At 38.4% G+C, this 27147-nt stretch overlaps 1 protein-coding gene across 3 annotated transcripts in view; it reads left to right on the plus strand.

Moving 5' to 3' along the window:
• The window catches only part of IL1RAPL1 (interleukin 1 receptor accessory protein like 1), a 723738-nt gene that overhangs the window by 61636 nt on the left and 634955 nt on the right, over positions 1-27147 (plus strand). For all 3 annotated transcript variants that reach the window (XM_062608066.1, XM_062608065.1, XM_062608064.1), the window contains exon 2: positions 23520-23625. Coding sequence is in view for 2 of the 3 variants with exons in the window: in XM_062608064.1 (XP_062464048.1) it covers positions 23520-23625 (106 nt within the window). In the remaining variant the exon portion in view is untranslated. The remainder of the gene's footprint in view (positions 1-23519; positions 23626-27147) is intronic.

Genomic DNA, 27147 nt, shown 5'->3' on the forward strand with positions numbered 1-27147 from the left:
CTCCATGTCTCATGCAATACTATTACCTGCCTCTCTTTTCCTGTTCTACCCACAAGTATTTGTAACACTTAAAAAAAAAAAGACATAAATTAAAAGTTTCTAGCTTCTATTACAGGAATTTAGTAGTAAAACATTTGCTGTAACATAGGAAGGAAATACTGTATAAGGATAGTTAAACAACATTGTTTACAAGCATCAGGTCTCATTTATTGTTTGTTCAATACAAGTCCTTTATATGTATTAAAAATCATTTGATACAGCTTTTTCTGGTTCATCTGCACTGGAGAGCTTGTAAAATGTAATTTGCCAAGCTCTGTGACTGTCAGAATTGCTTAAGCAGTCTTAGCATATTTTTTTTTAATGACAGCCAGCCACCTAGCTTCACCAAAATACTACTCTTTTTAATGGTTGTGATGTTGAGCTCTATCTAGCTGCTGTTAAAATATAAGTAAATACCATAGGCCTGCAAGAATAATTTGAGAAAGAGTATTTATCTTAACCCATTCTTCTTGCTCTATTTTTCTTTTTCTTTTTTTTTTTTTTAAGAAGATAGGTGTGGATACTAAACAGGAATATTAAACTGTGTGTAAGTTAAAACACTGGAGAAAAGTTCATTGTTTCAACTCTGTCCCCACTGACAGCTGTATCAGCTCAGGTGTCTACTGCTTCACCTCCACTTGTGCATCCCCCTAATATCTTCTTTAGGTCTGCAGCTTGACCAGGGTGATTTTCTGGTCTGAAGTGTGGTGCTAAGACCCAGTGCTATGTCCTTCCTTACATCACATTTGATATCGCTGCCAAGTACAGTTCATAGCATGAATACAAATAATGCCATTAAACTAGAAAACCTTTTAATGATTGCTGGCTATTCAGTAGGCTTAGAAATTTAAGCTAACACTTAATTACAAAAAATACCACGGTTACTCAAAGTTCTAAGCCCAGAAATCATTTCAGGACAATGTGGTAGCGTTCTTTTATAAGGTGGGTCACTGGTGATTTTATGAAAGCTTACCCATGTAATATTTGTATTCTTTTTATTGCTGTGTACATGAAGAAGTACAAAATGTGATCTGGCTTGTCAAAATGGTATAAAATTATTTCACTTTAGCATGGACTGTCTAGGAATAAGGCATACCATGGAGGTCATTCGTAATTCCCAGGAGCACACTTGCTCTGAGTTGACAAATACATACTTTTCCAGCCCACCATTCTGCTCTTTGTAATGTTTAAAGAGCAGATTAAAAGGACATGGCTTCTCTGTTGCACCAAGCAAATTCTGAGTATAGATTTTTTCTGTACTCATTCTGGTTTTTATTACGAACTATGCTTTTTGTCACCGAGTATCAACAAAGTAGAGAGAGTACCGCTTAGCTTTCCTTTTTACACCTATATAGTAAGCATTTCCTATCTAAAAATGTACAAAATATATGTACTTTGTAACTAGAGAGATGTTCAATAAATCTTAAAAGTGCAGAAGAGCTTTTTAAGGTCATAGAGAAACATTGAAGGACACAGTTTTAAAATTAGTAACTGATAGGTGCACATGTAAATTTAACCAGAAATTAAAACTAAATCCTGCTGTGATCCTAAACTTGAAGCTGAGTTCACTATTGATTCATTTTCATTTCAACAAGCAGGAAAAGGGAATAAAAAGTTTGAAAAGAAATTTGGCTTTTTATTATTATTTTGCTAAACATAGAACATCTTTCCTAAAGTCACATGAGAATTTGGCAATTTAAAATGAATTTAAAAATCCTCTTCCATTTGCAGAATAGGACATGTACTCAGGATTAGGTATAAAAGGTGTAAATATAAGTTCAGTGCTCATTCTTGGAGATGCCTTAGCACAGCCTGCAGGGAATGATGCACTGTAGTGGAGGTTCCCTGCAAGGCTCAGCAGGTAGTTCTCCTTAGGTCCTTAGCAGATCTGACAGATGACATCCTTTCTTTATTTAATTTCTTTCTTTCCACACACACTTAATGCATTTCTAAAATCTAAGCAAGAATGGGTAATTGAATTCTTTGTTTTGCAGTCATTACTTCATCAAAACACTTTTACAATCTTGAAACACATTAGCTTTTAATTGAAACTTCGGATAATTTATTCTCTCTTGTCCACTGTGCTGTAGCACTCAGAATTTATTAGGCTGGTATTAAACACCAAAATCGTGTTTATTCCATCACTTCCTAAAAATATAGATGCAATTGTAAACAAAGAATTCACTCTTTCATAAATAATTGATTTAGTTGAAAGGTCAGGGATTGTTCTGAATGTCATTATAGCAGAATTTTTCAGGATTTTCCAAGTTTGCCCTTGTAGAAGTCATATGCCGAAACACTGAACCACCTGACAGCTTGCAAAGGTTTTATTGCTCTGATCTTTTTGAATTTAGACTCCAAAATGACTCATTGTTTTTTTTTGCTTTTAAAAATAAGTGATGCTGTTTGGCAAATGTATTTTTCTATGAGAATGAGGTCTCTAAGTGAGTTGATTCTCAGAGAAGAGAACATGCACATGCCTAAAGCATAAAAATACAAAGGCATGGTGCACATCATCTGTGAAGGTTCAATATTAAATCTCCCGGACTCATTTCAGTTCCTCATAATTGTTGTTATTTGGAATATATTAAAATAAGATTAGCTAGTATTTTGTAACCTTTGAATAAGCATGAAGCTGACAAAAAAAAAGCTGTTTTTTTTTTTTTTTTGTTTTTTTTTTTTTTTAGACTATATTAATTACAAAAGGTGGTCATGACAACAGAATAAAGTCCTTGAAGTTTTATGTCTGTGCTTTCATTCAAAGTGGGTAAATAATTTCTGGTGGAGCTTATATAGGTGTTTGTCTTCAGAGATGTTGGTAAGCATGCAGATTACAGGAATAAAACAGGAGTTCTCATCTTCCAGGAAATGATTTGCCTTCAGAAAGGGGTAAGGGAAAGAAAGCACGAAGGGGGATCTGTTAATCCTAAAACTGGTCTCTTTATATTCTTAGAAGTGATATGGTTAAGATGAGATATAATCTTCTGAGTAAGGAATTCAGATTTTATGTGGGGGTGGTAGTGAGAGGGTGATACTATTAAGTAATCTGGCTCCTCTTCTTGCCTGTTTTGGTAATCAAACTGTGATGAGAGTAGGATTACAAATTGAAGCCCTTTTGTTTCAGACAATATTACACAAGCATCATCTGTTGTTAGGGAGATAGTCATCCAGGGAACAGTCATTAAAAGATAGCATGATGTCTTTACCAAATTCAAGCCCCCAAAGACTGCTTTGTTGAAAGCAAAATGGTCCCTTCCCGTTTTATTTTAGGCTTCACTAGCATCTGCTCCAATACATAAAACAGCTAAATGATTTCATGACAGTATTAATGAATTTAAATGAGAGTTGCAGTCTGCTTTTCTCCAGTCTAAATTTTCAACTAACTGGGATGAGCAAAGACTACAATTTGAGTCGTCATCCCTTATATCTATAAAACTCCCATTGATGATCAGGCATATTCACAAAGAAAGGGGAATTAACCTTATTGAAAACATCGTAAACCAAAATATTTTAAACTGGCAGTAGTCACAGGAAGGACTTTCTTGGCTGTAATACCAATTTTTTTTACGGGGGGGTGGGGGGTGGGGGCGGGGGGAGGGGCAGACAAAATTGTTAGTGAATTGGTGTGAATGATAAATTGGAGATGATACATATGAATGTGATTTTTAACTCTTAAAATCAGAACTAACCTTTACTGATGATATTCATGTGGAAGAAAACTCTTAGGATAAACCATTCAACCAAAATCTTAGCTAATATTTAACTAATATATTTAACTGAATGTCCAGCAGCATACAAACTGCGTATGCTCAGTATACTTCATGTATGCAAAGCTTCCATTCAGTTTGCAGAGTTCAGAGGAAGAGATGCATGAAAAATTTCAGCTAAAGTAAATGCAACACAACAAAAATCTTGTACATTTTAATTCTAATACATATTTTTAATACTTCAGTACTAATTATTTCAGTAAAGGGATTATTCCATTAAATTATTCTGGGAAAGTTTTTGTTGTTTATTGGCATTGTAAGAAAGTGTGGAATATTCTCATAATGCTTCCTGTAACAATAACAACTTCAGACATGTTGTGAGTCTATCCTCCATCTAAATACATGTTTATAGTGATAAGCAACTGTTAAATGTCTTATTTGAGTTGTATCTATTATTAGAAATTAAAAAATAAAGAAATCTGACCTGAGAAGCATTCTGATTTGATCTTATTCATACAACTATAAAATTTCTTTAAGCCACATCTATTGGAAAATACTTTGTCTCATCTACTTACAAATTGGAAATACTGTAGATGAATAGAACTAAGATTATTTAGTTTGTCTAATAGGGGTCTCATTAAGCATGCCCTTAAATTAATGCTAAAGGGCTTTGCTCAGTTGTTCCAAATGAAATAGAACTGCTAAGTAGGTACTTTTCAACTGTAGGATCAAATGAGGAAAAAAATAAGGTTTAAAATCAACAGAAACATCACATGTGTTTAACACCATGCTTGAAAGACAAATGTCTAATGAAGTAAGCATAGGGATATACTTACACTACAATCTTGATATTGGATCTGATTTAACAAATTGATCTTTTAATCTGTGACAATTCAAATGATGTTTCTTTTGGTGGACGCCTGTCAAACTCCTTTAGATTTCCATCATATATTAACTCTGTGTGCTTTAAAGAACTTAAAAATTTGAGTGGCATCTTGCATTGCCTTCTGCCATGCGTTCTGTCACATACAGTGCTAATTAGCTACTCTGAAGTGTGATCTTGCAACCTGACCTTCTTGCCTTCCACCCTCACTTTAGACCTCTCTGCAAAGCTTTCGAATTGCCTACCACACCTTTATCCCTGTTGCATCTGGTGGAGACTTGCCATGTCTTTGGGGATGAAGCACAATGCTGGCAAGGAAAATATTTGCAAGTGGTTGGAACCACAAAATGCATATACACAACGAGGGAACCAGAGGCAGGGGGTGATGGAGCAAAACACCTTTTTTTTAAGACTCCTTCTTAACTGTGGTGTCTGCAGCAGTGCCTCAGGCCAACATCTGTGCCTCCTCTGATCCTGCCATATTTGTCCCTACACTGTTAAGAGTCCTTTCTTTAAGCCTTTTTCTAATGGAAAATAAATGAAACATGCACTTAGCTTTGAGATCCACCTCAGAATATCTTATCCCAAACTGTGGACAAACATCAGCAATGCCCGTATCTGTTCTAGGAATGCTTTTTGTCTTTGAATGTTGCTGAATAGGTTAGGCAAAACCAGTAGTTCAGCCCCTAATGTCTGCATCAGTGGTTGAATAAGCCCTTTATAGCACCATCATTTCTTTCTAAATGATACATTCTGGGCTGCTGCCACTGCCAGTACTGGTGAACTGATAGTTATCTGTATCTGACACTCTTGCTCTCCCTCTTAAGAACTCTTCTGTTCCCTGTTTGTTTGTTTGTTTTCAGGTTATGTTCCAAAGCATGTTCACTTCATAGGCATCCCACTGTTATTTTCAGAGGAAGTTTCAAAGAATCAAAAGCATAGAATAAAACTGTTCCACTGCCCAGTGTCAAGGTCAGCTGTACTAATGCAATGTGTGTAAACTTTAAGTTCCTTAGATCTTCAAAGGTAAAGATTTCACGATTACCCTGCTCTCAGCACATCTCAGGTTGGCATTTAACTTCTTAGTAAATGTAATATGAGTTGTAGTCAGCTTCTGATCTACTGTAATTGATAGTTTCTTTTCTGTAGAACCAATACATAGCCAGCTGTTCTTCATCCTATTTGTATTTGGTTCATTACATCTTAATGTGATAATTTATACTTGTTTCTCTACAGTTTTGTCAATTTTATTGTATTATTTTTGTGGTCTGTCAAGATAATTTTGAATACTGTCCCTGACCTCAAACAGTTATGCAATTCATCCCACTGTATTTAATCTGGAAATGTAATAAAATATTTTTTTCCCATCATGTAAATGATTACTGAGTAATACTGAGCTAACAACAGGCTGTGTAGAAGCCCACTTGGTATCTGTCCTTCCAAACTGTTGCCCTTTGGTCATCTTGATGAAACAGTGGCATCTTTCCTGCCATAATTGGTTTTTGGAAGCCTTAGGTCAAAATCTATCCTCAAAATAACTGCCTTCCTTTAAAGAGATGTAAAAAGAAATGTGAAAAAAAAAAAAATAGAAGGGACTGGAACCCCATAAACTGTTCTACTAATAACTTAATAACTGTAATAGCTCTGATTAATATCCTGGTGCTATAACCAATGAAGATTTAATAGGATATATGTGCATGGTATCAAATTCACTACCTATGAAATAAATTTAATCTTGTATATATGCCCAGTTCTGATCCCCCCATTAATATGTGAGCACAACAGCCTCAAACAATTGAGATAGGAACAGATAGATGACTGTCACTTCTTGTGCGTCTTCTACTTCTGCAGGAACCCAAAAAGTACTGCCTTCCCAGTTCATTTCTGAGGCTTGGGATGACTGCTATTAGAGAGTGGGAGATCATGCTCCTTCTTAGTGTGCATGAGTGAGTATGTGCTTGAATTCAAAATCCTGTGGAAATAATTTAAGCATCGGATGTTGATACATATAATAAAATAATATAAAATAATATAAAATACCTAAAATCTTACATTTTGTACATCCATTTTTCAAAGAGGTCAAACCTCAGAAGTATTATCCTGAATATAGATTTTGTATATGTAATTTATTGGTATGATAGTAGACAGTCAACAGGGTGGATTCACAGCTAAATACATTTATGCTCAGTTTTGAATTCTGTGGAAACTAGATGCATTTCTAGTGAGCTTTTAAAACTTCCTGGGGGCTTACACAATGAGAGCTGATAATTTTTTATGGAATGCTCTACTTTTATGTTTAATCAATATGATGGGAATCATTCTACCCTGTACAACAGGGTAGAAATTAACTGAGTAGTTTCGAATGAGCTACCCATAAACATTTGCTGCATTTATTTTACACCATAATATTTTACTGGGAACAAACTACTCCTTTGAAAGCATGCAATGTGTCTATGTGTTAAGGAGTTACAGCACATGCTCAAGAAATAGGAGCATTATTTTGTAAGTCTTCTTGATTTGAAGGATTTGAACTTATATTTTCCAAATGTCTCATCCAATTATTTTTGACAACAGCAATCTCTATGATTTTTGGGTAAAACAGGCCACCATGTAGCTATGCATACTAAATTCAGGGGCCTGGAAAAAAGAAGCAAAAGGGAGCAAATTCTGGCTTAATAGTTATAAAACTTCTGTGGGAAAGGAACAGTCCCAGGATTCCAGTCACTTCTGTTATTTCTCTTAGGCATCTCATCTATTTTAAGACAAAAAGCTTTGAATTAGGGGCTTGGAATCCCAAGTCTGGTCTACCACAGCTGAGACCAGAGTGGTTCTTAGTGTCCTTCTGATCCATGAGTATTTGAAATTTGAGTTTTTAAGGGGGAGGTGAGTACCTGTCATGGTGGAGGACACTGTTCCTAATTTCCAGAGGAAGGTTATTTTTGACAGTGCTCTTTTTCTGCTTTTGATCATTATTCTCAAACCAAGGTTTTGAAGAATCTCATTATAATAGCTCCAGCTATGAAAATGACTGAATGTACTGCAGAGTATAATACTCAGCCTGTGACCTGCATATGCATAAATCTTTATTTGATTTATATTTTCCACAGCTAATAATCTGAAATTAATTTTGGAAGGGTTTGGAACAGACATTATCCATCAGACTGTTGTTGAAGCTTCAAGTCTGTGTATTATGTATTTCATCGCTACACACTGGTTCTGGTGTCCTCAACATAAAAAGGACATGGAACTGTTGGAACAAGTCCAGAGGAGGGCCACGAGGATGATCAGGGGACTGGAGCACCTCCCATATGAAGATAGGTGAGAAAGTTGGGGCTGTTCAGCCTGGAGAAGAGAAGGCTGCGTGGAGACCTCATAGCAGCCTTCCAGTATCTGAAGGGGGCCTATAGGGAAGCTGGACAGGGACTCTTCATTAAGGACTGTAGTGGGGAACTTAAACAGGGGAAGTTTAGATTGGATATAAGAAGGAAATTCTTTCCTGTTAGGGTGGTGAGGCACTGGAATAGGTTACCCAGGGAGGATGTGAATGCTCCATCCCTGGCAGTGTTCAAGACCAGGTTGGACGAGGCCTTGGGTGATATGATTTAGCATAAGGTGTCCCTGCCCATGGCAGGGGGGTTGGAACTTGATGATCTTAAGGTTTTTCCCCCCCCTAATTATTCTATGATTCTATGATTCTATGATTTACAACTTCCCTGGGCAACCCATCCCAGGGCTTCACCACCCTAACAGTAAAGGACTTCTTCCTTATATCCAGTCTAAACTTCCCTTGTTTAAGTTTTAACCCATTACCCCTTGTCCTATCACTACAGTCCCTACTGAAGAGTCCCTCTCCAGCATCCCTATAGGCCCTCTTCAGATACTGGAAGGCTGCTATGAGGTCTCCACGCAGCCTTCTCTTCTCCAGGCTGAACAGCCCCAACTTCCTCAGCCTGTCTTCATACAGGAGGTGCTCCAGTCCCCTGATCATCCTCGTGGCCCTCCTCTGGACTTGTTCCAGCAGTTCCATGTCCTTTTTATGTTGAGGACACCAGAACTACACACAATACTCCAAGTGAGGTCTCACAAGAGCAGAGTAGTAGAGGGGCAGGATCACCTCCTTCGACCTGCTGGTCACGTTCCTCTTGATGCAGCCCAGGATACGGTTGGCTTTCTGGGCTGCGAGCACACACTGAAGCCCGCTCATGTTCATTTTCTCATCGACCAACACCCCTAAGTACTTCTCCACAGGGCTGCTCTGAATCTTTTCTCTGCGCAACCTGTAGCTGTGCCTGGTAACAGGAAGCAAACAGGAAGTAAACAGGAAGTTCTGCCTCTTCTGAAAATGTCTTCTTCCTCTTAGTGTCATATTATAAATTGCAGCTATTAATAAGCAGTAATATTTAGCAGCACTTAGAAGTCGTCGTTGGTTAGGCCTGCAGCACCGTTTTCTGACCTTGGGTCTCAGTACACTTTCAGATCACAGCCAGGGTTAAGCAGTAGAGTCATAGGTCTGCTACTTTGTACTCAAAGAAAGAAAGATTCTTTAGCATTGGAATTATTAGGTAGCTGGTTGGTACTAGAGCACTGAAGTAGTGAGCAGAGTTTGGCTAAGAAATTATGCTTTTCAAAATCTAGTCAAACAACTTCAACACTGAAAATGAAGTAGGATTCAGGAGTGTAATCCCAAACTGAGTGATGGGCCTGGGCAGATTCAAAGTTAAACACTTTCCAGTTTTAATGTGAGAAGCTTCATAGCATTATTTACATTATTTTAACCTTCTGCTCTTTTTTATAATAGAAGATCAGAACTTATGAATTTGTGATGTGATCATCAGTATTGTATGCAATCTGGCTCACAGGATGAGGTGTAGAACAAAGCAAAAGACCTGCTGTGATAATGACTACACTTACCATTATTGTAGGAAAATAAAACAAAACTGGGGACTCCCTCTCCTTTGAAATAATTACTATCTTCCTGCCACTGTGCTGGGTAGACCTGTGTAGCATAACACATTGTCATGGAGTTATAACAAATTGTAGTCTTGAAGTTTTCTCCCTGAAACTTTTAATAAACTACAAAGGAAAATACTATATATAATCAATGCTTGAATCCTTTACAAACCAGTTTAATAATGATAATCCTTGTAGAAATATTTCTTCTTTTATTATACAAAGATGCTGTATCTGAATGGCAAAGCTTACTTATCCTTTGTATGTGTATTTCTCTTCAGGTCCTTGTTGTTCTTGTGGAAATGGCAAATCCATTATATGAATTCTTTTGTCTTTATCAGGTAGTAGCTTGACTGTGAAATCTCATATAGATACTGAATTGCTGCTACCCAAATGCTTTTATATGTTATATAGTGGGCTGACATATTAAAATAATTTTATCATAGATACAGGAATCTATAAAATTGTGAACTTCTAGCACTTTTTATTATCATTTCTGTACACAGAAATCTCTTATAATCTCTGCATTTTCAAGGGGAAGTAGTGACTCTTCCCAGATCATTTACAGCATTAAAATGTGAGAAAAAAATCTGTTGGAAACAAAAAGATGTGAGGCAGACACTGGTGAATAGTTATTCTGGATTTCAGACCCTGTTAAGGAGGGAGGTGCCAGGGTGCAGTGAGAGCTGACTGCCCCCTGAAGTGGGAAGCCTGACCCCAGGGGTGACACTGGCACCCAAGGTTTGCAATTCCACAGCATAGGGGCTAGTTATGGGGTCTGTTGACAGCGCCTTGCATGGCAGGTGGTGAGACAGAGCCGGAGTCTCTCCTGGGGCTCTAGCCAGTATGAGTAAGTCCATGCTGAGATGGACCCCTTACAGTGTTGGTACTGTCCAAGAGGCAGGGCCAGAGATGGAGCTGGAGGCCAGCACTCCTACAGTGTTTCTGAGCAGTGACTGACGTCTCTGGGATAAGATGAAATGGGGTCCTGGGCCTATGGGGGGGGAGGCCCCAGGGGAGGCTGGGCAGAGACAGTCAGGCATGGTAATGTTTTGGGGTCTGACAGCAGGTTTTAAAAAATCTGGTTTGAACCAGCATAAAGGGCTTGTCAATCAGCCTGTGAAAGTGAAGGGATAAACAAACCACTTACTTATTTCTCCCTTTTCACAACTCTAAAGTACGGAGTGAGCTCCTATAGTATGAAGTATAATGTGAATTACAGACCACTAGCTTGAACATCTAATATGGCATGGTCGGGTAAGCATTAAATGAGAGGCAGATTGTGCTCCAAGGGCCTGAGATTACATTGCATTTTTAAGATGGTGTTACAAACGTCAACTGTGGAAAAAGGAAAATACATACCCTGCTGTATATACGTAAAACCACTGATGTTAGTGTTATGTAAACTGATAGTGGTGTTGAGTGGGTTTATTATACTGCATGTAAACATTCTGTCAGAATATCCACAGTGGAGCTTCGTCCTCCACATTCTTCTGTCCTTCTTCATTTTGAGGGAAAATCGCTCTCTGATTAGTGAATCAGATGGGAAATACTATTTAGAATTTTTTTTTGGGAATTAAATCATTCTTTTAATGTGTGTTGCTTGTCAAAGTACCTAAAATCATCTGCGAGTGTCTGAGGAACATCACGCTTACTTTGTCAAGTAACTATTCAGAAAATTTCAGGAAGACTTAACTTCTAAAAAAGTGCTTTTGTCCTACCTTAGGCTCAAAATTAGATTTCTTCACTTACTTTAAGTTGCATCTAGTGATTTTTTTTTTCCTCAAACATGTTGTTATGTAACTGCTACTCTTCACTAAGTAGAAAGTGGGAGAAAACAACACCCATAGGAATCTGAAGTATCCCAGCTTTTCTGCTGTTGGTTTTGCTGTAAATAGCTAGTCTTTGAAGATTTGCCATAGGTAGAAAAAGAGTTTGAATATACTTAGTAGAGCAAGGTTATTGTTATGCTGCTATTGTCAATATTTCAGGAGTTAATTTAGTTGCTTGAAAACACAGACAGAATTATCCAATAAAATTATATTTGCTGTGTTAAAAAATCTGTCAGTTTTGTCAGAGGTAGCATTTCAGCTAGATATAAGAACAAAGCTATCCATCTGCAAAAAGCAAAGATACAGAATGGTCAAGAAACAATACAAGAGCAGATAATTATGATTAGATATCTCACATGCCAAATCCATGTCATAGTAAGTTGAATATTGGTTACCCATGCACACAGATTTGGAAGGAAGACATTTTTTATTAATTTTGTAAGAATGGCATGTCAAAGCTTCTCTGAAGATAATATTTGAATTTTGTCTCTTTGTCTGACTTTACATACTTGAGACTGAAAAGGGAGAAGTGTTTTATTTATCCTCTTATACATTGCTAGTCTAACTCCCTTTAGAAAGTAAGTAACAATACAACTGTTTTCAATCTAGCTTTCTTTAAACATTGCTATAGAGCTAACTTTTTTTAATATTGTCTGCCAGGCTGTTACCAGTTTTTTGTTTTCTTTCCAGAAAAAGAAATTATAGTTTTATATTTTCCATTAACCAGTTGGCCTAATTAGCATCCTAAGTACACATTTCTTATGTATTCTACTAGATAACTTGTTTTCATCTAGTATTTCAGTTCAATTTGTTCATGTTTTGTTGCAAAAACCTTTCTTCAGTTCAGATTCTTTGTGATCATGAGTTGTTAGTTATTAAGAGGGAGGCATGTACTTGTACTAACAATACTGGATTGTTTCAAACCTAGGCTGATGCATTTCTTTCTCTAATGTAAAGGCTCCCAGGGATGAACTCCTGTGTATCCACTGCTGTGTTACCCCAGGAGTAAATAACTCATTGGCACACTGTCAAGTGCTTTCCTTTCCTGCCCTTTGTGCACCAGCACTTACAGAATCATAGAATAGTTAGGGTTGGAAAGGACCTTAAGATCATCCAGTTCTAACCCCCCTGCCATGGGCAGGGACACCTCACGCTAAACCATATCACAAAGACTCTGTCCAGCCTGGCCTTGAACACCGTCAGGGATGGAGCATTCACAACTTCCTTACGCAACCATAAGGAAGAACTTCTTCCTTATATCTAACCTAAACTTCCCCTGTTTAAGTTTTAATCCATTACCCCTTGTCTTATCACTACAGTCCCTAATGAAGAGTCCCTTTCCAGCATCCTTGTAGGCCCCCTTCAGATACTGACATCTCCAAGCAGTCTTCTCCAGGCTGTACAGCCCCAACTTTCTCAGCCTATCTTCACATGGGAGGTGCACAAGCCCCCTTATCATCCCCATTGACCTCCTCTGGACTATCTCTGACAGCTCCATGTCCTTCTTATGTTCAGAATACCAAAACTGCATACAATACTCCAAGTGAGTTCTCACAAGAGCAGAGTAGAGGGGCAGGATCACCTCCTTCAACCTGCTGGTCAGTCTGCTTTTGATGTAGCTCAGGATATGGTTGGCTTTCTGGGCCGCAAGTGCACACTGAAGCCAGCTCATGTTAAGTTTCTCGTCGACCAACATCTCCAAGTCCTTCTCCATGGGGCTGCTCTGAATCTCTTCTCTGCCCAACCTGTGTCTGTGAACTGTGTAGCTGTGAACTTCTGACTGATTGAGCCAGCCTTGATGAATTATCTGTAAGTGAGAAGGACACCCTTCTGACCTTGGATCCCACAAGGTTCTATGAGACCATTGGAAAGCCACTGGCATTTCCCTTTTTTATATTTCTCCTGAATTAGTACTTTCTTTTCTTAGCCACAACAGCTATCAAATTATGTGTCAGATAGTTTTCACCTATGTAACTATTTTAGCCTATAGTTCAGAGGGACAAGATATTCATCTGTTTCTTCTAGAGAATTCTCAAGCATATGTGTTATATTTCAGGCATCTGCAACCTGCTGCAATTTATTTGTCTCTTACTAGATAAAGCACTCTCCAGAAATCTTCTCCATTACCTATCACATAAAAAAAAAGTTACTTAATGAAATAATTAGGAACACTTTAAGAGATGTAAACAGTATGCAAAATATGAATGTTTGCTAGTCCATCAGGTTAAGTGCAAATGCTATTGTTGACATTACTGTTTTATAAAAAACTGGGAAAATAAATACTGAACTAGATACCAGGATTTTTCTAGTTCTGACAGAAGGTTTCTTGCTTGTAAAATCATTTTCAACTACTCTAAATGTTTAAGCAATGCATGTTTCTTAACGGAAACTTTTGGGAATGGCAGATTGTATTTTTATATAGAGATACATGAAATGATCTTAAATTTTTCCAGCCAAATTGCCATGTGTACTGTACCATGCATGATGGATGGAGTCTTAAGGAGATGAAAATCTTAACAATGAAAAGAATCTTTAAAAGAAAGCAGTAATGAGTGCCAGGTATAATGTGAAATGTGATGATACAGTTGGTTGGAAAGCTATCCAAAGGACTCTACTGAATTACTATTCACAGCCTGCTTTGCTGCACAGGTGGCGTATTGGCTTTTGGTTATCACTGCTTAAAGCACTGTCACCATTCCTTCAACACTTAGTGCTTTTTTAGTCACCTCCGTTTGTTTTATTTTTTTCTCATGACAGTCACAACTTTCTTGAACTTGGGAATGCTGCTTAGCATGAAGAGGGTGGTTTGCAAAGGAGAACCAGTACCTTACTGCCTTCCTGGTGCTTATGACTAGTTTCTCATGACTTCTTCAGAATTTGATTGCTGAAACTTTCTGTTTCCTGGGACTTCGGAAAGGATTATTTTTATGTCTTTGAAATAGGTGTATTTTCTTCTAGGTAACGTTTTGAGTATTGTTAGGGCTTTCCCTCTGTTCTAGAACAGTAAGTGTAGAATCATAGAACGGTTAGGGTTGGAAAGAACCTTAATATCATCTAGTTCCAATACTCTGTCATGGGCAGGGACACTTCCCTGACCATGTTGCTGCTGACCATGTTGCTCAAGGCTCTGCCCAGCCTGGCCTTGGAACACTGTCAGGGATGGAGCATTCACACCTTCAGTGGTGTCATGGTTTAAAACCAGTCAGGCAGCTCGTTCACTCACTCCCCCACAACCTTCTTTCCCTCCCCCTGCTCCCAGAGGGATGGAGAGGAGAATTGAAAAGAATGCAACTCCCCTGGGTTGAGATAAGAACAGTTTAGTAACTAAGGTATAACAGAAATCACTACTGCTACCACCAATGATAATAATGATAACAGAAATAACAAGGGAAGAGAATACAACACCTCACCACCAGCCGACCGATAACTTGACCTTCAGCCCGACCAAGCACTGACCGATACCTCCTCTGACCCTGCAGTCCCAGCCCTTCCGGGTAACTCCCAGTTACCTCCTGGGCATGACGTGCTGTGGTATGGAATACCTCTTTGGTCAGTTTGGGGCAGGTGTCCTGTCTCTGCTTCCTCCCGGCTTCCCCTCCTCCCTGGCAGAGCATGAGGCTCACAAAGTCCTTGGCCAAACCAAAACATCCTTGTTATCACCTCTGTTCCCAAGCAGGAAGTCAAAACACAGCGCTTCACCAGCTACCAAGAAGGAGAAAAATGACTGCTACTGCTGAACCCAGGAAAATTGGGCAGCCTGTTCCAGTGTCTCACCACTCTCACAGTAAACAATTTCTTCCTTATATCCAGCCTGGATCTTACCTGTTTAAGCCTGAGCCCCTTACGACAATGAAGTGATACTTATTTATGAAATCACACTGGTAAAAATTTACTTTTTCCTTGCAATTTAAGAATTCAAAGTGATTGTTTTCAAGCTGTTTGAGTTGTGTTCTGACTGTACCAAAGATAGGTTCTATTATTACACTAATATCTTGTACTGGTTTTTACACTTTGGGAGATCTAATGACATGCTGTTCAGGGATTTTTAAAGAACTGCTACATAAAAAGAGACTGTTACTGAACAGACATTTTTGTTTATTTGTTATATATTCAGGTTTTGTTTCTTTGTAATTTTGTTACTCATTCATAATTTATCAAGGACAGTTTTGTGCCTTATTTGGTAGTACTCGCACCAAGAAAGAAACTCTCAGTGTATACCCCAGTTATCACTTGTCAAGAAGGGAAATTGAAAACTGTGAAGTTTTTACTGCTGTTTAAAGTCTTTTCTGTCACGTGAAAATACACAGGCTTAAGGGAAGTTTTGTCTTATTTGGGTTTTTTGTTGTGTGGAATTTTTTTTGCCCCCTTTTTTTTTATTTTATTTTTTAAGTGGACTAATCTTCCTAGCAAACATAACACTTCCATGATGTTGCCATAGAACAGTCATGAAGTGCTTTGCAGGGTTTACAAGATCCTGCAATTTTGTAATGGAAGATAGTGAAGTAGTTTTGAACATGTGTAAAAGAACGTTCTTCAGTGTTAGGAAGCACGGGAAGAAAAATGATTTTCAGATAATTAGGTAACGGAAGCTGCTAGCATTTATAGGCTAACTGAGAATCAACCCCAAAATTATTGTGAGGGAGTGAGCCAATGGAAAATTTCTTACTTCAATTAAGCTTAATTTGGGTTTTGGGAAAGTCCCAAAATGAACATAAGTAAAATTAAGAAATTAAGAAATGAGAATTTTCTTTTTCATTTTCCTGTCTTATCAGGAATTGCCTTACTATTGTTAATATACTCTCTGCTGAGCTGTTTTGGGAAGCATGTGTGCATGTGTCTCCTCGCAGTGAGTATTCATGACAATTTAAGGAAAAAAGCTTTCTTGGCATTTCCCCAAAGCCTGCTAGTGTTGAGATACAGCTGTATTTCTATTTCTGTATCAATTGAAAAATTAAATACTTGGTGATACAGATGCTAGAGGCTTTCTGTATAATTCCTGTGATGATCAATGACACCCTGTACAGAAAACACTTAAAAAAAAAAATATATATATATATATATATGCCCTGTTAAAATTTGTGTGGAATATGTTTATCCAGGAATATTCAACATGTTTTCAGTGTTGCGGTTCATGCAGACAAAAAACCCACTACTGAAAACCTGAATTTGTGAATACTGCTTCAAGATGTAAATTATTTCAATTCTTGTTATCATATAAAGAAAAAGCAACTAAAATTCCCTGATTCTTAAAGATTTTGCTCGTTGACTATTCACCCATGCAGTATAATAGCCAAAAAGTATGTAAAATATGCTAACATTGATGCAGCTTAAAAGGAGCAATTAAGTTTATAACTACCATGCATTGTCTCAGCTTTTTGGTGGAGGTAACCGAAAACCAGAACAAAAAAAAAAGTAAAAAGGATTTACGGATATGTCTATGTAGGCTGATTATCTGCCTATCACATAAAAAACAGCAGACTTGTTCCACTTGTTAAAATAAAAATTCCTTAATGTTATTAAAAAAAAAAAAAAAGCTAGGTGACTAAATGTCCTGGGTTCAGCAGTAGCAGTCATTTTTCCCCCTTCTTGGTAGCTGGTGTAGTGCAGTGTTTTGACTTTCAGCTCGGGAACAGAGCTGATAACAAGGATGTTTTGGTTTGGCCAAGGACTTTGTGAGCCTCATGCTCTGCCAGGGAGGAGGGGAAGCCAGGAGGAAGCAGAGACAGGACACCTGACCCAAACTGACCAAAGAGGTATATACCACAGCACGTCATGCCCAGGATGCAACGGGGAGTTAGCCGGAAGGGCTGGGAGACTGCAGGGTTGGAGGAGGTATCGGTCAGAGCTTGGTCGGGCTGGGGGGGCGAGTTATCGGTTGGCTGGTGGTGAGATGATGTATTCTCTTCCCTTGTTATTTCCTTTATCATTATTATCATTGGTGGTAGCAGTAGTGATCTGTGTTATACCTTAGTTACTAAACTGTTCTTATCTCAACCCGTGGGAGTTGCATTCTTTTCGATTTTCCTCTCCATCCCTCCGAGAGCAGGGGGAGGGCAAGAAAAGGGGGGGGGAGTGAGCGAACGAATTACCTGACTGGGTTTAAACCACGACAGTTCTTTTTGGCGCCCAACGTGGGGCACGAAGGGTTGAGATAACGACAGATTTGACTGGATTAATAGTCACTCGTCACAATGCTGATTTATTGGCTCTCAGAGTTGTTTCGCTTGATCTCACAGCTTCAGAATGTTGTAACTTACTTAGAGCCGGTATTTGCTGTGATAGTGTTTATCAAGTATGGGGCCTGGGCTAAGGTTCTTGTCTCACTGTGCTTTATGGCAATGGCTTGTAATACGGGTGGGCTCCAGCAGCAGGGCGGGACGGACGTGGCCGTGGACTTGTACCTGGCCATCCGGCTGCTCTTCACCGTCCTGGCCCTCACCCTACTCTCCATCTTCGTGAGGCTGCGGGGAGCCGAGGGGGAGCGGCCCCGGGAGCCTGCGGCAGCCGAACCGGCCCGGGAGAGCGGCCCCGGGGACCAAGCGGCGGTGGGAGCGGGGCCGGAGGCCGCGAGGGGACGGCTGCCGGTGGAGGAGGTCGGGGCGGTCGAGGAGCGGAAGGAAGCGGCTGCCGAGCAGCGGGAGAAGGCAGCGGAGGAGCCGAGCCCCGCGGAGGAGCCCAGCCCCGCGGCCGAGCCGAGCTCCGCGACGGCCGAGAGCATTTCCCGGAAGCCGCCCGCCGAGCCCCAGGAGGATGCAGGAGACCACGCAGCATTTCCCAGCAAGGCAGAGGAGGAAGAGCTGGACTCAGGAAAAGAGAAGCTGGCGGTGGGAGAGCCGGGAAGCACAGCAGCTACACCAGCCCCAGTGACAAGTACAGCAGCATCGTTTGAGAGTTCTGAAGGTTTCGAATGGCCTTTGGGTATCCTTGGGACCTGCCTGCTGATTGTGATGGGGATCAGCATGTTGGCACACACACAGACTGTGTTTTACCCACAACCATTTTGTCTGATCTCAAAAGTTAAGCAGAGTCAAGTTTGGGTCTTGTCTGGGGTTAGACGACAATACAGGGTGACCAAGAGGTTTTCCCCAAGGCTGGACAGCCAGGAGTGGCAGGGTGTGTGACAGTATGGGCAAGTATCTAGTCCACTGGGCCCCTCCAGTGCTTTGGAAGCACCGGAGATGGAAGGCAGCTGTATGGAGTCCCCAGCAACAACCTGCAGAAACTGCTTAAGGGGACAGTGAATTATTTTGAGCCTGGTGGGCCCATGGCACTTCAGGCCATCAGAGCAGAGATGCAACACAGAGATGGACTCATGATCGAGGGGTGGACTTAGCAATGGACACTATTGCCCAGGTTATTCACGAGTGTGAACACTGCACACAGTCTCTCCTGCTCTGGAAGGCTGTTACAAGAGATGGAGCCTGGCATCATGGACCAGATGGACACAGCAGCTTTATAAGGACTGGTCCATGCACTAAGATAAGAGTGCACTGAGATAAGAGTGATGGTATATTGAAAATGTGGGATCTGAGCATGACGTGAATGGTATGGAATAAGGGGTGGATAATGTCCTGGGTTCAGCAGTAGCAGTCATTTTTCCCCCTTCTTGGTAGCTGGTGTAGTGCAGTGTTTTGACTTTCAGCTCGGGAACAGAGCTGATAACAAGGATGTTTTGGTTTGGCCAAGGACTTTGTGAGCCTCATGCTCTGCCAGGGAGGAGGGGAAGCCAGGAGGAAGCAGAGACAGGACACCTGACCCAAACTGACCAAAGAGGTATTCCATACCACAGCACGTCATGCCCAGGATGCAACGGGGAGCTAGCCGGAAGGGCTGGGAGACTGCGGGGTTGGAGGAGGTATCGGTCAGAGCTTGGTTGGGCTGGGGGGGGCGAGTTATCGGTTGGCTGGTGGTGAGATGATGTATTCTCTTCCCTTGTTATTTCCTTTATCATTATTATCATTGGTGGTAGCAGTAGTGATTTGTGTTATACCTTAGTTACTAAACTGTTCTTATCTCAACCCGTGGGAGTTGCATTCTTTTCGATTTTCCTCTCCATCCCTCCGAGAGCAGGGGGAGGGCAAGAAAAGGGGGGGGAGTGAGCGAACGAATTACCTGACTGGGTTTAAACCACGACACTAAAATAGTCTCATATTAAAACAATTCATTGCCGAAAGGGAATTGTTTCTAATTCATGGAGTATCACAATCCAGTTATTCTTAAGAATTTGACTTCTCAGAATTATGACTTTTTATGTGTTTTTCAGTTTAAAACCTGAGTATGTTACAGTGTCTAGGCTTTAGGCGCCTTCATTGCAGCAGTGAAGGCATTTTCTGTGGACTTGCGTGATCCCCCTTGGGACGTTATTTTTATTCCTTTCTGACTTGCTTATTTTGTTTTTACAACCAATTTCAATAGGGTGACATTTTCTAGAATAGTCAGTTGCTCAGGCACTCACCTGGAACAGGGGACATGAGATGTTAAGTGTCTGCTTTGAATCAGTCATATGAATGACGTGAAGCAGATTTTCCAACCTCTCAGACAACTTCCAAAGCCATAAGGCACCAGCTCCCTCCGCTTTACTGACTGCTGACTCTGTTTTGTTTGTTTGAACTTTTGATTTTAACTTTTCTTAACTGAATAAAAGACCAGAAAAGAAATTTCTCTTACTGTGGAAAAGGGAATGGAAGCAGGAGAGAAGGGTTGGAAAACTCTGGGAAGAGCCTATGTAAGATCTTACTTGTTGCTTGTATTATTGCAAGGAGTCAGTAGCTGCTGCTGGGAACCATCCCTCCCCTTTTAAATCCCCATTAGCAGTTAAGTGTTTTCTCATATCTCAAAGACAGTAGCAGACTTTATTTTCTAGGTATTTACCACAAGCAATGTAGGCAACAGCCAATTTTGCTTATGCCTTTAAGCTAGAGCTGAATCTCTGGGAATAAATGTACCTGAGAATGGCTTCCATAGTGGTGTCACATGTTTAAAATGCAATCCATACTATACCATTGTAATAAATATATTTCTTCTTGTTGACAAGTTAAATGAATGATATATGCATGGACCAGGAGAAGAATTTAATTGACTGAACTGTTTCTTACTGATATATTTGTATTTACTGAGGCTTTCTTTGGTAACTTCAAGCTTTATAGCTACTGCATGGTTTCACAGAAAAATATGTCTAAATACATATGAATACACACATATATATACACACATATATATGTGTAGGTATGTATGCATGCCTTTTTATTTCTGTCACAGTAATCTGCAATATTGTCTTTTGATATATGGTCCAAAAGGGTGTGTGTGGATCTGCTTTCACAGTAAGAACCTATTATTTAGTGAATTTGTAATTGTATAGTGAGATCCTATGGTTCTTCGGACGGTATTCATTAGGCTCATACAGAGCAAAGAGCTGATTCTTGCTAGTACCCTGGAGGCTGAAGGTACCAACTTCAGGATTCCCTGCAGCACCAGTTAGTGCAGTGACTGAGAAATGTGATTTTGACTTCAGGAAGTCTGACTCAGGTCTGCAGTAAAATGTGGCATAACACTTGGTAATATCTACTAACTGTGCCCCTGGAAAATGAACCTTCATTTCTAGCTTCTAAAATTCCAAGGATTTGTATTATTTATAATTGCCAGTGATCATGAGACTTAGTTAAATTTTAAATTTAACTCAAAATGTTAACATGCACGTAATTTAACTCACAGTAATCGGATATTTCACACTTTAATTTCTACATTGGTAGGCAATTTGTTGCCTAGCGTTTCTTCAGTTGCACATGGATGTAGGTAAATGATAGACCTTCATCTGTGATGCTGAAATGCTAGTTTGTTTACAGCCAATGAATAAGCAAACATATTCATGCTTGTATGTTCGTCTATGAGTATAAATATTGCTATATAAAGTAAGATATCACAAACTGTTGTCATCAGACTGTATTTCCCACTCTCTCATCCTCAACAAAGTCATAATGCAGTAAGTTTGCATTTAGTTCTCAAATGTCTTGAAACATAAAGCTATTAGATGGATTCTGTATGAAGTCATTATTTAAGTAATTCTTCCCATAATGTACTCTTTTACACCCCCACTATTTAATTTCTAACCTGTTCTTTTCTAAGAAGAAGGTATTTTAAGCTACTGCTTTCAAAAAAAAAATATCTTGGGTACTCAGTAACCTGACTGTCAGTGAAAGTGTAAAAGATTCATAGTCTCTTTTGAAATCAAATCCTATACCACGTGGTTCCTCTTAAGAAATTTTTGTTGCTGTACGCTGCTGTGATTAACAGAGGTCAATATGAAAAACACATTAGTTTTGTGAGTCTTTATTTGTAATACTAAAAAAACATTGATCACAGAGCCTTTTTTCTCCCATTAGGTAAGAATATTTTTGCATAAAATTCTATAATGACTATAGATAGCCTCTACTGTCTAGCTTGACTAGACAGAAGATTGGTCCTCCCTTTCCCCTTTCAATACATTGAAATGTGAGATGTTAGTCTTATCAGCCATTTCAGAACAAAGCTTATAATCATCATGAATAGATGACACCCTCCTGGTTGTATGAGGAATTAACAGAAAGTTTATGCCCTTCTTTCACCAGTTGCTGATACCACCCAATCCTCAGAGGACACAAGTAATAGAAATGTAAAACTTTTATTCACATCTGTTCTGCTAAAAGGCAGGGTACTCAACAAACCGACCACACACTAGCCATATAATATACACAGTTTGTTAAACAGGCACACTAAAGCAAATAAGCACACTAAAGCAAACAAGCACACTAATGCGAATCAGATATATATGTGTATATATAGAGAGAGTAAATAAGCACAGTAAAGTGAATCAGAGGTACATATATGTATAGCACAGAGGAAAATTAGCAATGCATCGAATCTTTACTGCATAGAGAGAATTGTGATTAAGAAAAAAATACATCACCAGTTACTTCCAAATCATCATCCAGTCCCACAATTCAAGCTATTAAGCCCCATTGCAGCTGGTGCTAGGAGTATCAGGTAGCTGGGAAAATGCCTGCATGGTGCATTCTCCCATAGGTGAGGTTTTGGATTTGGCTACAGGAGGATCCGGCTTTTATACCCTTAGAAAAACTACTGGCTTTATGCCAGATCTGTAATTGCTCACTCGGGGGGGGGGGGAGCATGCAGTTTCTCATGATCTCGCTGTTGTTCATACCAAGAGCATTGGCCAGGCACCCTGGTGTAAGAAGGTCATAGAACAGTTGCACACCTGTGTTTTCCTGCCTCTTTCTGACAAACGGTTCTGAGGAGCATAAACATATATACTGTGCCAAATACACTGACAAAAACCTTTGTTGTGTGTCCGCGTCATGAGTGGGAATCAAATCTCAGCTAGGTTCCCATCCGTTATAACATATTAGAGGTGAAGGATGAGCCACATTCTGTGACTCACCTCTCTCCCATCCTTATATCATCGTCTTCTAATTTAGTGTTAGTTTGAACTTGCTCATGGGATTTCAGCTCATCTAAAAGGAAGTCTCTGCTACATCTGTGGGAGTGTCTTTTGCTTTCTCTCTTATTTTTCCCATTTCACTGTTCCTAAGAAGATGACCAGATTTGCTTTTTATTAATTTTTAATTTCATTGTGATTCTTGTGCTCAATCTATGGAATAAATAAATGGAAGCAAACTAATGAATAAGGGCATTATTTTCTCTTTCCTGTTTGGGGTGGGGGAAATAGATTATATGATTAAAAAAAAAAAAAAGCTAGACGTTATTTTGCAGGCTTAGTGGAGTGATCACACTTTTTTCATCGAATAATTTGATAAAACTGTTTCATTCTGGAGATCTGTTAGAAAGTTTTAACAGGACCCAGTGAATTTTCGATGAGTAGATAAAACTCGAACTTAAGCACCAACATTAAATGTAGTGTGTGCATGTGTTTGTTTTATGGTGATTTTAGTTTACATATTTTTTGTCAGGAACAGTAGATAATTTTTTGTGCATTAAATTGCTCACAAACACATATTCAACATTTGCACAATGTCAGGATTATCATTAGTTGCTTTGAGGTTGTTTCAATGCCAATATAAAACCAGTGTTTCTTTCTTCTTTTTGGTATTCCAGGAAGCAGTCACAGAAAGACAGAAGATGAAAGTTCCTATTCCCAACTTGATTGTCTTGTATGCTACTGTAACTCAGAGCTTGAAGGTTGTGACCAAAAGGGGATCAGGTAAGTAAATCTCTATCTCTGTGGTTACTGTGTTGTTTGGAACAAAGTGCTTAATACATACGAAGAAGTACAAATATAAACTGAGATGTTACAGTGATTTGTAACAAAATTAAGAGGATTTCAAACTCTGCAGCAAAAATATTTAGTAGCTTCTGTATCTTTTCAGACTGTATTATGGTGTGTAAACTTGATGCAAAAACCCCAAATATGTTAAAATCAGATACTTAATGTGAAATCAATGTTATCATTCATCTACTGAAGGAAAGTTATTTCCAGAACTATTTAACTTACTTAAAAGACTTTGTTGCAGTCAGTGTTGTTAGTGTGAGCTACTAGATTAGCTGTTTGACTATATACTTTATTGTGAAGAATCTCTTGGAAATTCAGATAATACAGTTTTGGTTTAGGCTACTGTTTTTTGTAATACAACAGATAGATCGAGCACAGCAAATTTAATAACCATGAAAAGTGAGCAACAAAATATGTTTTTGAAAGGGCTACTTGATACGTGGTTGAAGAGTTTAATTCAACAAAGAAAAAACAGGCAGTTTTTCAGAAACCAAGCAGAGGTTGCCATGTTTACCAAACATCTTTCATACTGTTACTATAATTATCTTCATATATAAATGAAGGGAACACCAATATTGAGACAATTGAATAGTTTTATTTTTTTTTTTGTCTGTGACCCTGAAATTCTGATTTTTCATTCCTTCACTTTTCACTGGGTAATAATAATAAAAAAAAAAAAAGCAGGATGTTGCTGCTCTAAACTGTCTTGCTCTATGGCACCAAAGGACACTAATCCTTAATGGGTGTCTTGATCCCATGTTGTTGTAATTAGTTAATTAGGTTTGTTGTTATGAGTAGTTTTGGCATTGGAATGGTTTAGGTAGCTTTTGTTGTACTGTTCCAGAAGTCTGGCTCTGATTTCTTTTTGTATTTCTTTAAATTTGTTTCCAGATGGTGTTGGTTGTTGTAAACTGGTGCTTAGGGAGGACATAGGTCTTCATACATTCTGGACAACAGCTTAAATCATATCTTGTATTTTCAATGGATTATATTTGTAATAATACTATAAAACTGATTATATGTTCAATATTGTAGTGACTGGAAATGTAGATGGAAGGAAGGCAAGTAAGTACCACTATAAACTACGGCTTGAGATTAGAATATATTTAAATTCAAGAAAACTGGAATTTACGGAGTGTGTGCAAGCAAAGGAGTTGGTGATCTCTATATCATGGTATCATCAAAAGGTGTTTGTAATACGATGTTGAAGCCTAGATAGATATCACAGATATCCTTTGAATGTGTCTGGGTGAGGAGGTTCTGTTTGGTTAATATTTAATACTTGTAAATTTAAGATGAGGCCTCTTAATCCAAATTTAGTATAAACTTTATTGATTATCTTAAAGTAAATTTCACAATGACATCCATTTTTAAGGAACTAAAAAATAGCCAGTCATCAGTTACCTTTACTTGAATGTGACAATAATAAGAACTTGGGTTGGTTTTTTGCATTTTTTTTCATCATTTTTGTCTGTATTGTCTTCCTCTGATTAACCAATGCAAGGAAGAGCAGTAAATATGCATTTTAATTTTTGTTTGGTAAAGTAATGTAGTTGCTATAATAACAGCAAGAGAAAGAGCATACATTACTTTCTAAGATGTACAGAATGTATTCTCATACTGATGCTGTCATAAAAAGGAAAAACTGCAATGGAAGTCTTTGGATAATGCCTTACTACAGTAAAATGTAACATGGGGTTTTTGATATTATCACGTGAGATCTGCTTATCCTGTATATAGTTTCAATTAGCTGTATCACCAAGAGGGTTGATTATCATAATGTAAGTGCAAAGGAAAAAGCTGATTTTCTGAAATCTCAAATCCTGCTGCCTTTGGTCATGTCATGTAGTGACTTGAGGTCGGACTTGCACAGAAGTAGGTGGAATATAATAACGTGTTGCTGCTTAGTTTGTTTTTTTTTTGTTGTTTTTGTTGTCCTTTGATTTGGTTTGGTTTGGTTTGTTTTCCCTCCTTTGGATGCTCATGAGGCCTATTCAGCAATCCAGAAGTGTTTTTACAAAGAAAACTTTATTTACTTTAACAGAAGTTTTAGCAAAATAAGATGCACTTATCTGTACTTTGAAAATAGAAATGGTTTCCTGCACGTGATGCAGCATGTAATTGGAAGCAGGAAGGAAAAATCAACTTGGAAAACAGAACTCTAGTTTTGTTAACATGTTAACCAGAGGCAGAGGGTGGTGACAACATAGTTAAGTCTCTTTAGTTAGTTCTACTTGTGAGTTCACTTCGTCCTTGAAATGTCAGCATTAAAGTACAATTAATAGCAAAATAAAGATGTTGGCATATTTTTATACTTATGAGATGATATAATTATAAACAGGGAGTAGTAGTATAAACCTTTTAGTGATGTCTTACTTTTGTGTACTTTCTTCTGTTAAAAGGAATATATTTAAAGAAGTTGTTGCATTAATATGCTAAATAGTTATCCGAATTGTGACTTATTCCTTCTAATCACTTATGTTGAATTTATTTCTAAGCACCAGACGTGAAAACACAGATCTTGTGTTCTTTATGTATTTAACTTCATTATTTTATGTTAAAAAGAGTTCTATTCTTCGAAATACATATTTTGTATACTGTCATTTAGATTTTTCCTAGTAGAGTGCTTCAGCTCTAAGTTTGTTATCAACTGTACTAAAATGATAGTGATTAGTAAGAGTTTCTCCTTCCATTAGAAATACACTTCCAACCACTTCTCTGATCTGTCAAGAGCATGAGAACCTACCTTCATAAAGTCATGTGGAATACTTCACAGACTCAATTCCTGGTTTTATTTCTAAAAATGGATAACAGCTCTGACAGTCTATTGGCTTTCAGGACTGACATTATATCAAAGATTTAGCTGTATGTGTAAACAGTATCAATCTAGTATTCTTTTTTTTTTCTTTTTTTTTTTTTGATTGAAAAGCAGGTCAAAAAAACATTACAAGAGATAGTCTAGGTTGTGCTGCATTGGATTAAATCTGATCATGAGAGCTGTCATTATGAAAGGCACTTAAATAACATTACATAAAGGCAGGTCTTGAATCATTCTACCACTTTGTGCTATTTATCAGTTAAATATAACAGTACAGGGCATAAAGTGAAGAGTATTAATCAAATATTTATTACATTAGCAGGAAAACATGCTTTAAATTAGCTTGTTCATAACTGTGATGTACCTGTTTAGCACATTATCTTCTATGCATGATTCTGCTTCTATCTGTCAGAAGATGCATTTTTTTTTTCCAGTTAATATTTTAAATAATTTCTGTAATGCAATGAACCGTTTCAAATTACTCCTTAACATGCAGTGGATTTATTTTACATTAAGAGTGTAATTGTTTGTTACATAAGAATGGTTGGGTAAGCAGTTCCAGTAGCAATTCCATTGCTAAATACAAATGATTTAAGAAATTTCTTCTAATATCCACATATAAAAAAAACTAAATT

The sequence above is a fragment of the Pezoporus occidentalis genome, unplaced genomic scaffold (genome assembly GCF_034315485.1).
Source record: "Pezoporus occidentalis ecotype Australia unplaced genomic scaffold, CSIRO_AGI_Poc_V1 ctg129, whole genome shotgun sequence".
Classification (NCBI taxonomy): Eukaryota; Metazoa; Chordata; class Aves; order Psittaciformes; family Psittacidae; genus Pezoporus; species Pezoporus occidentalis.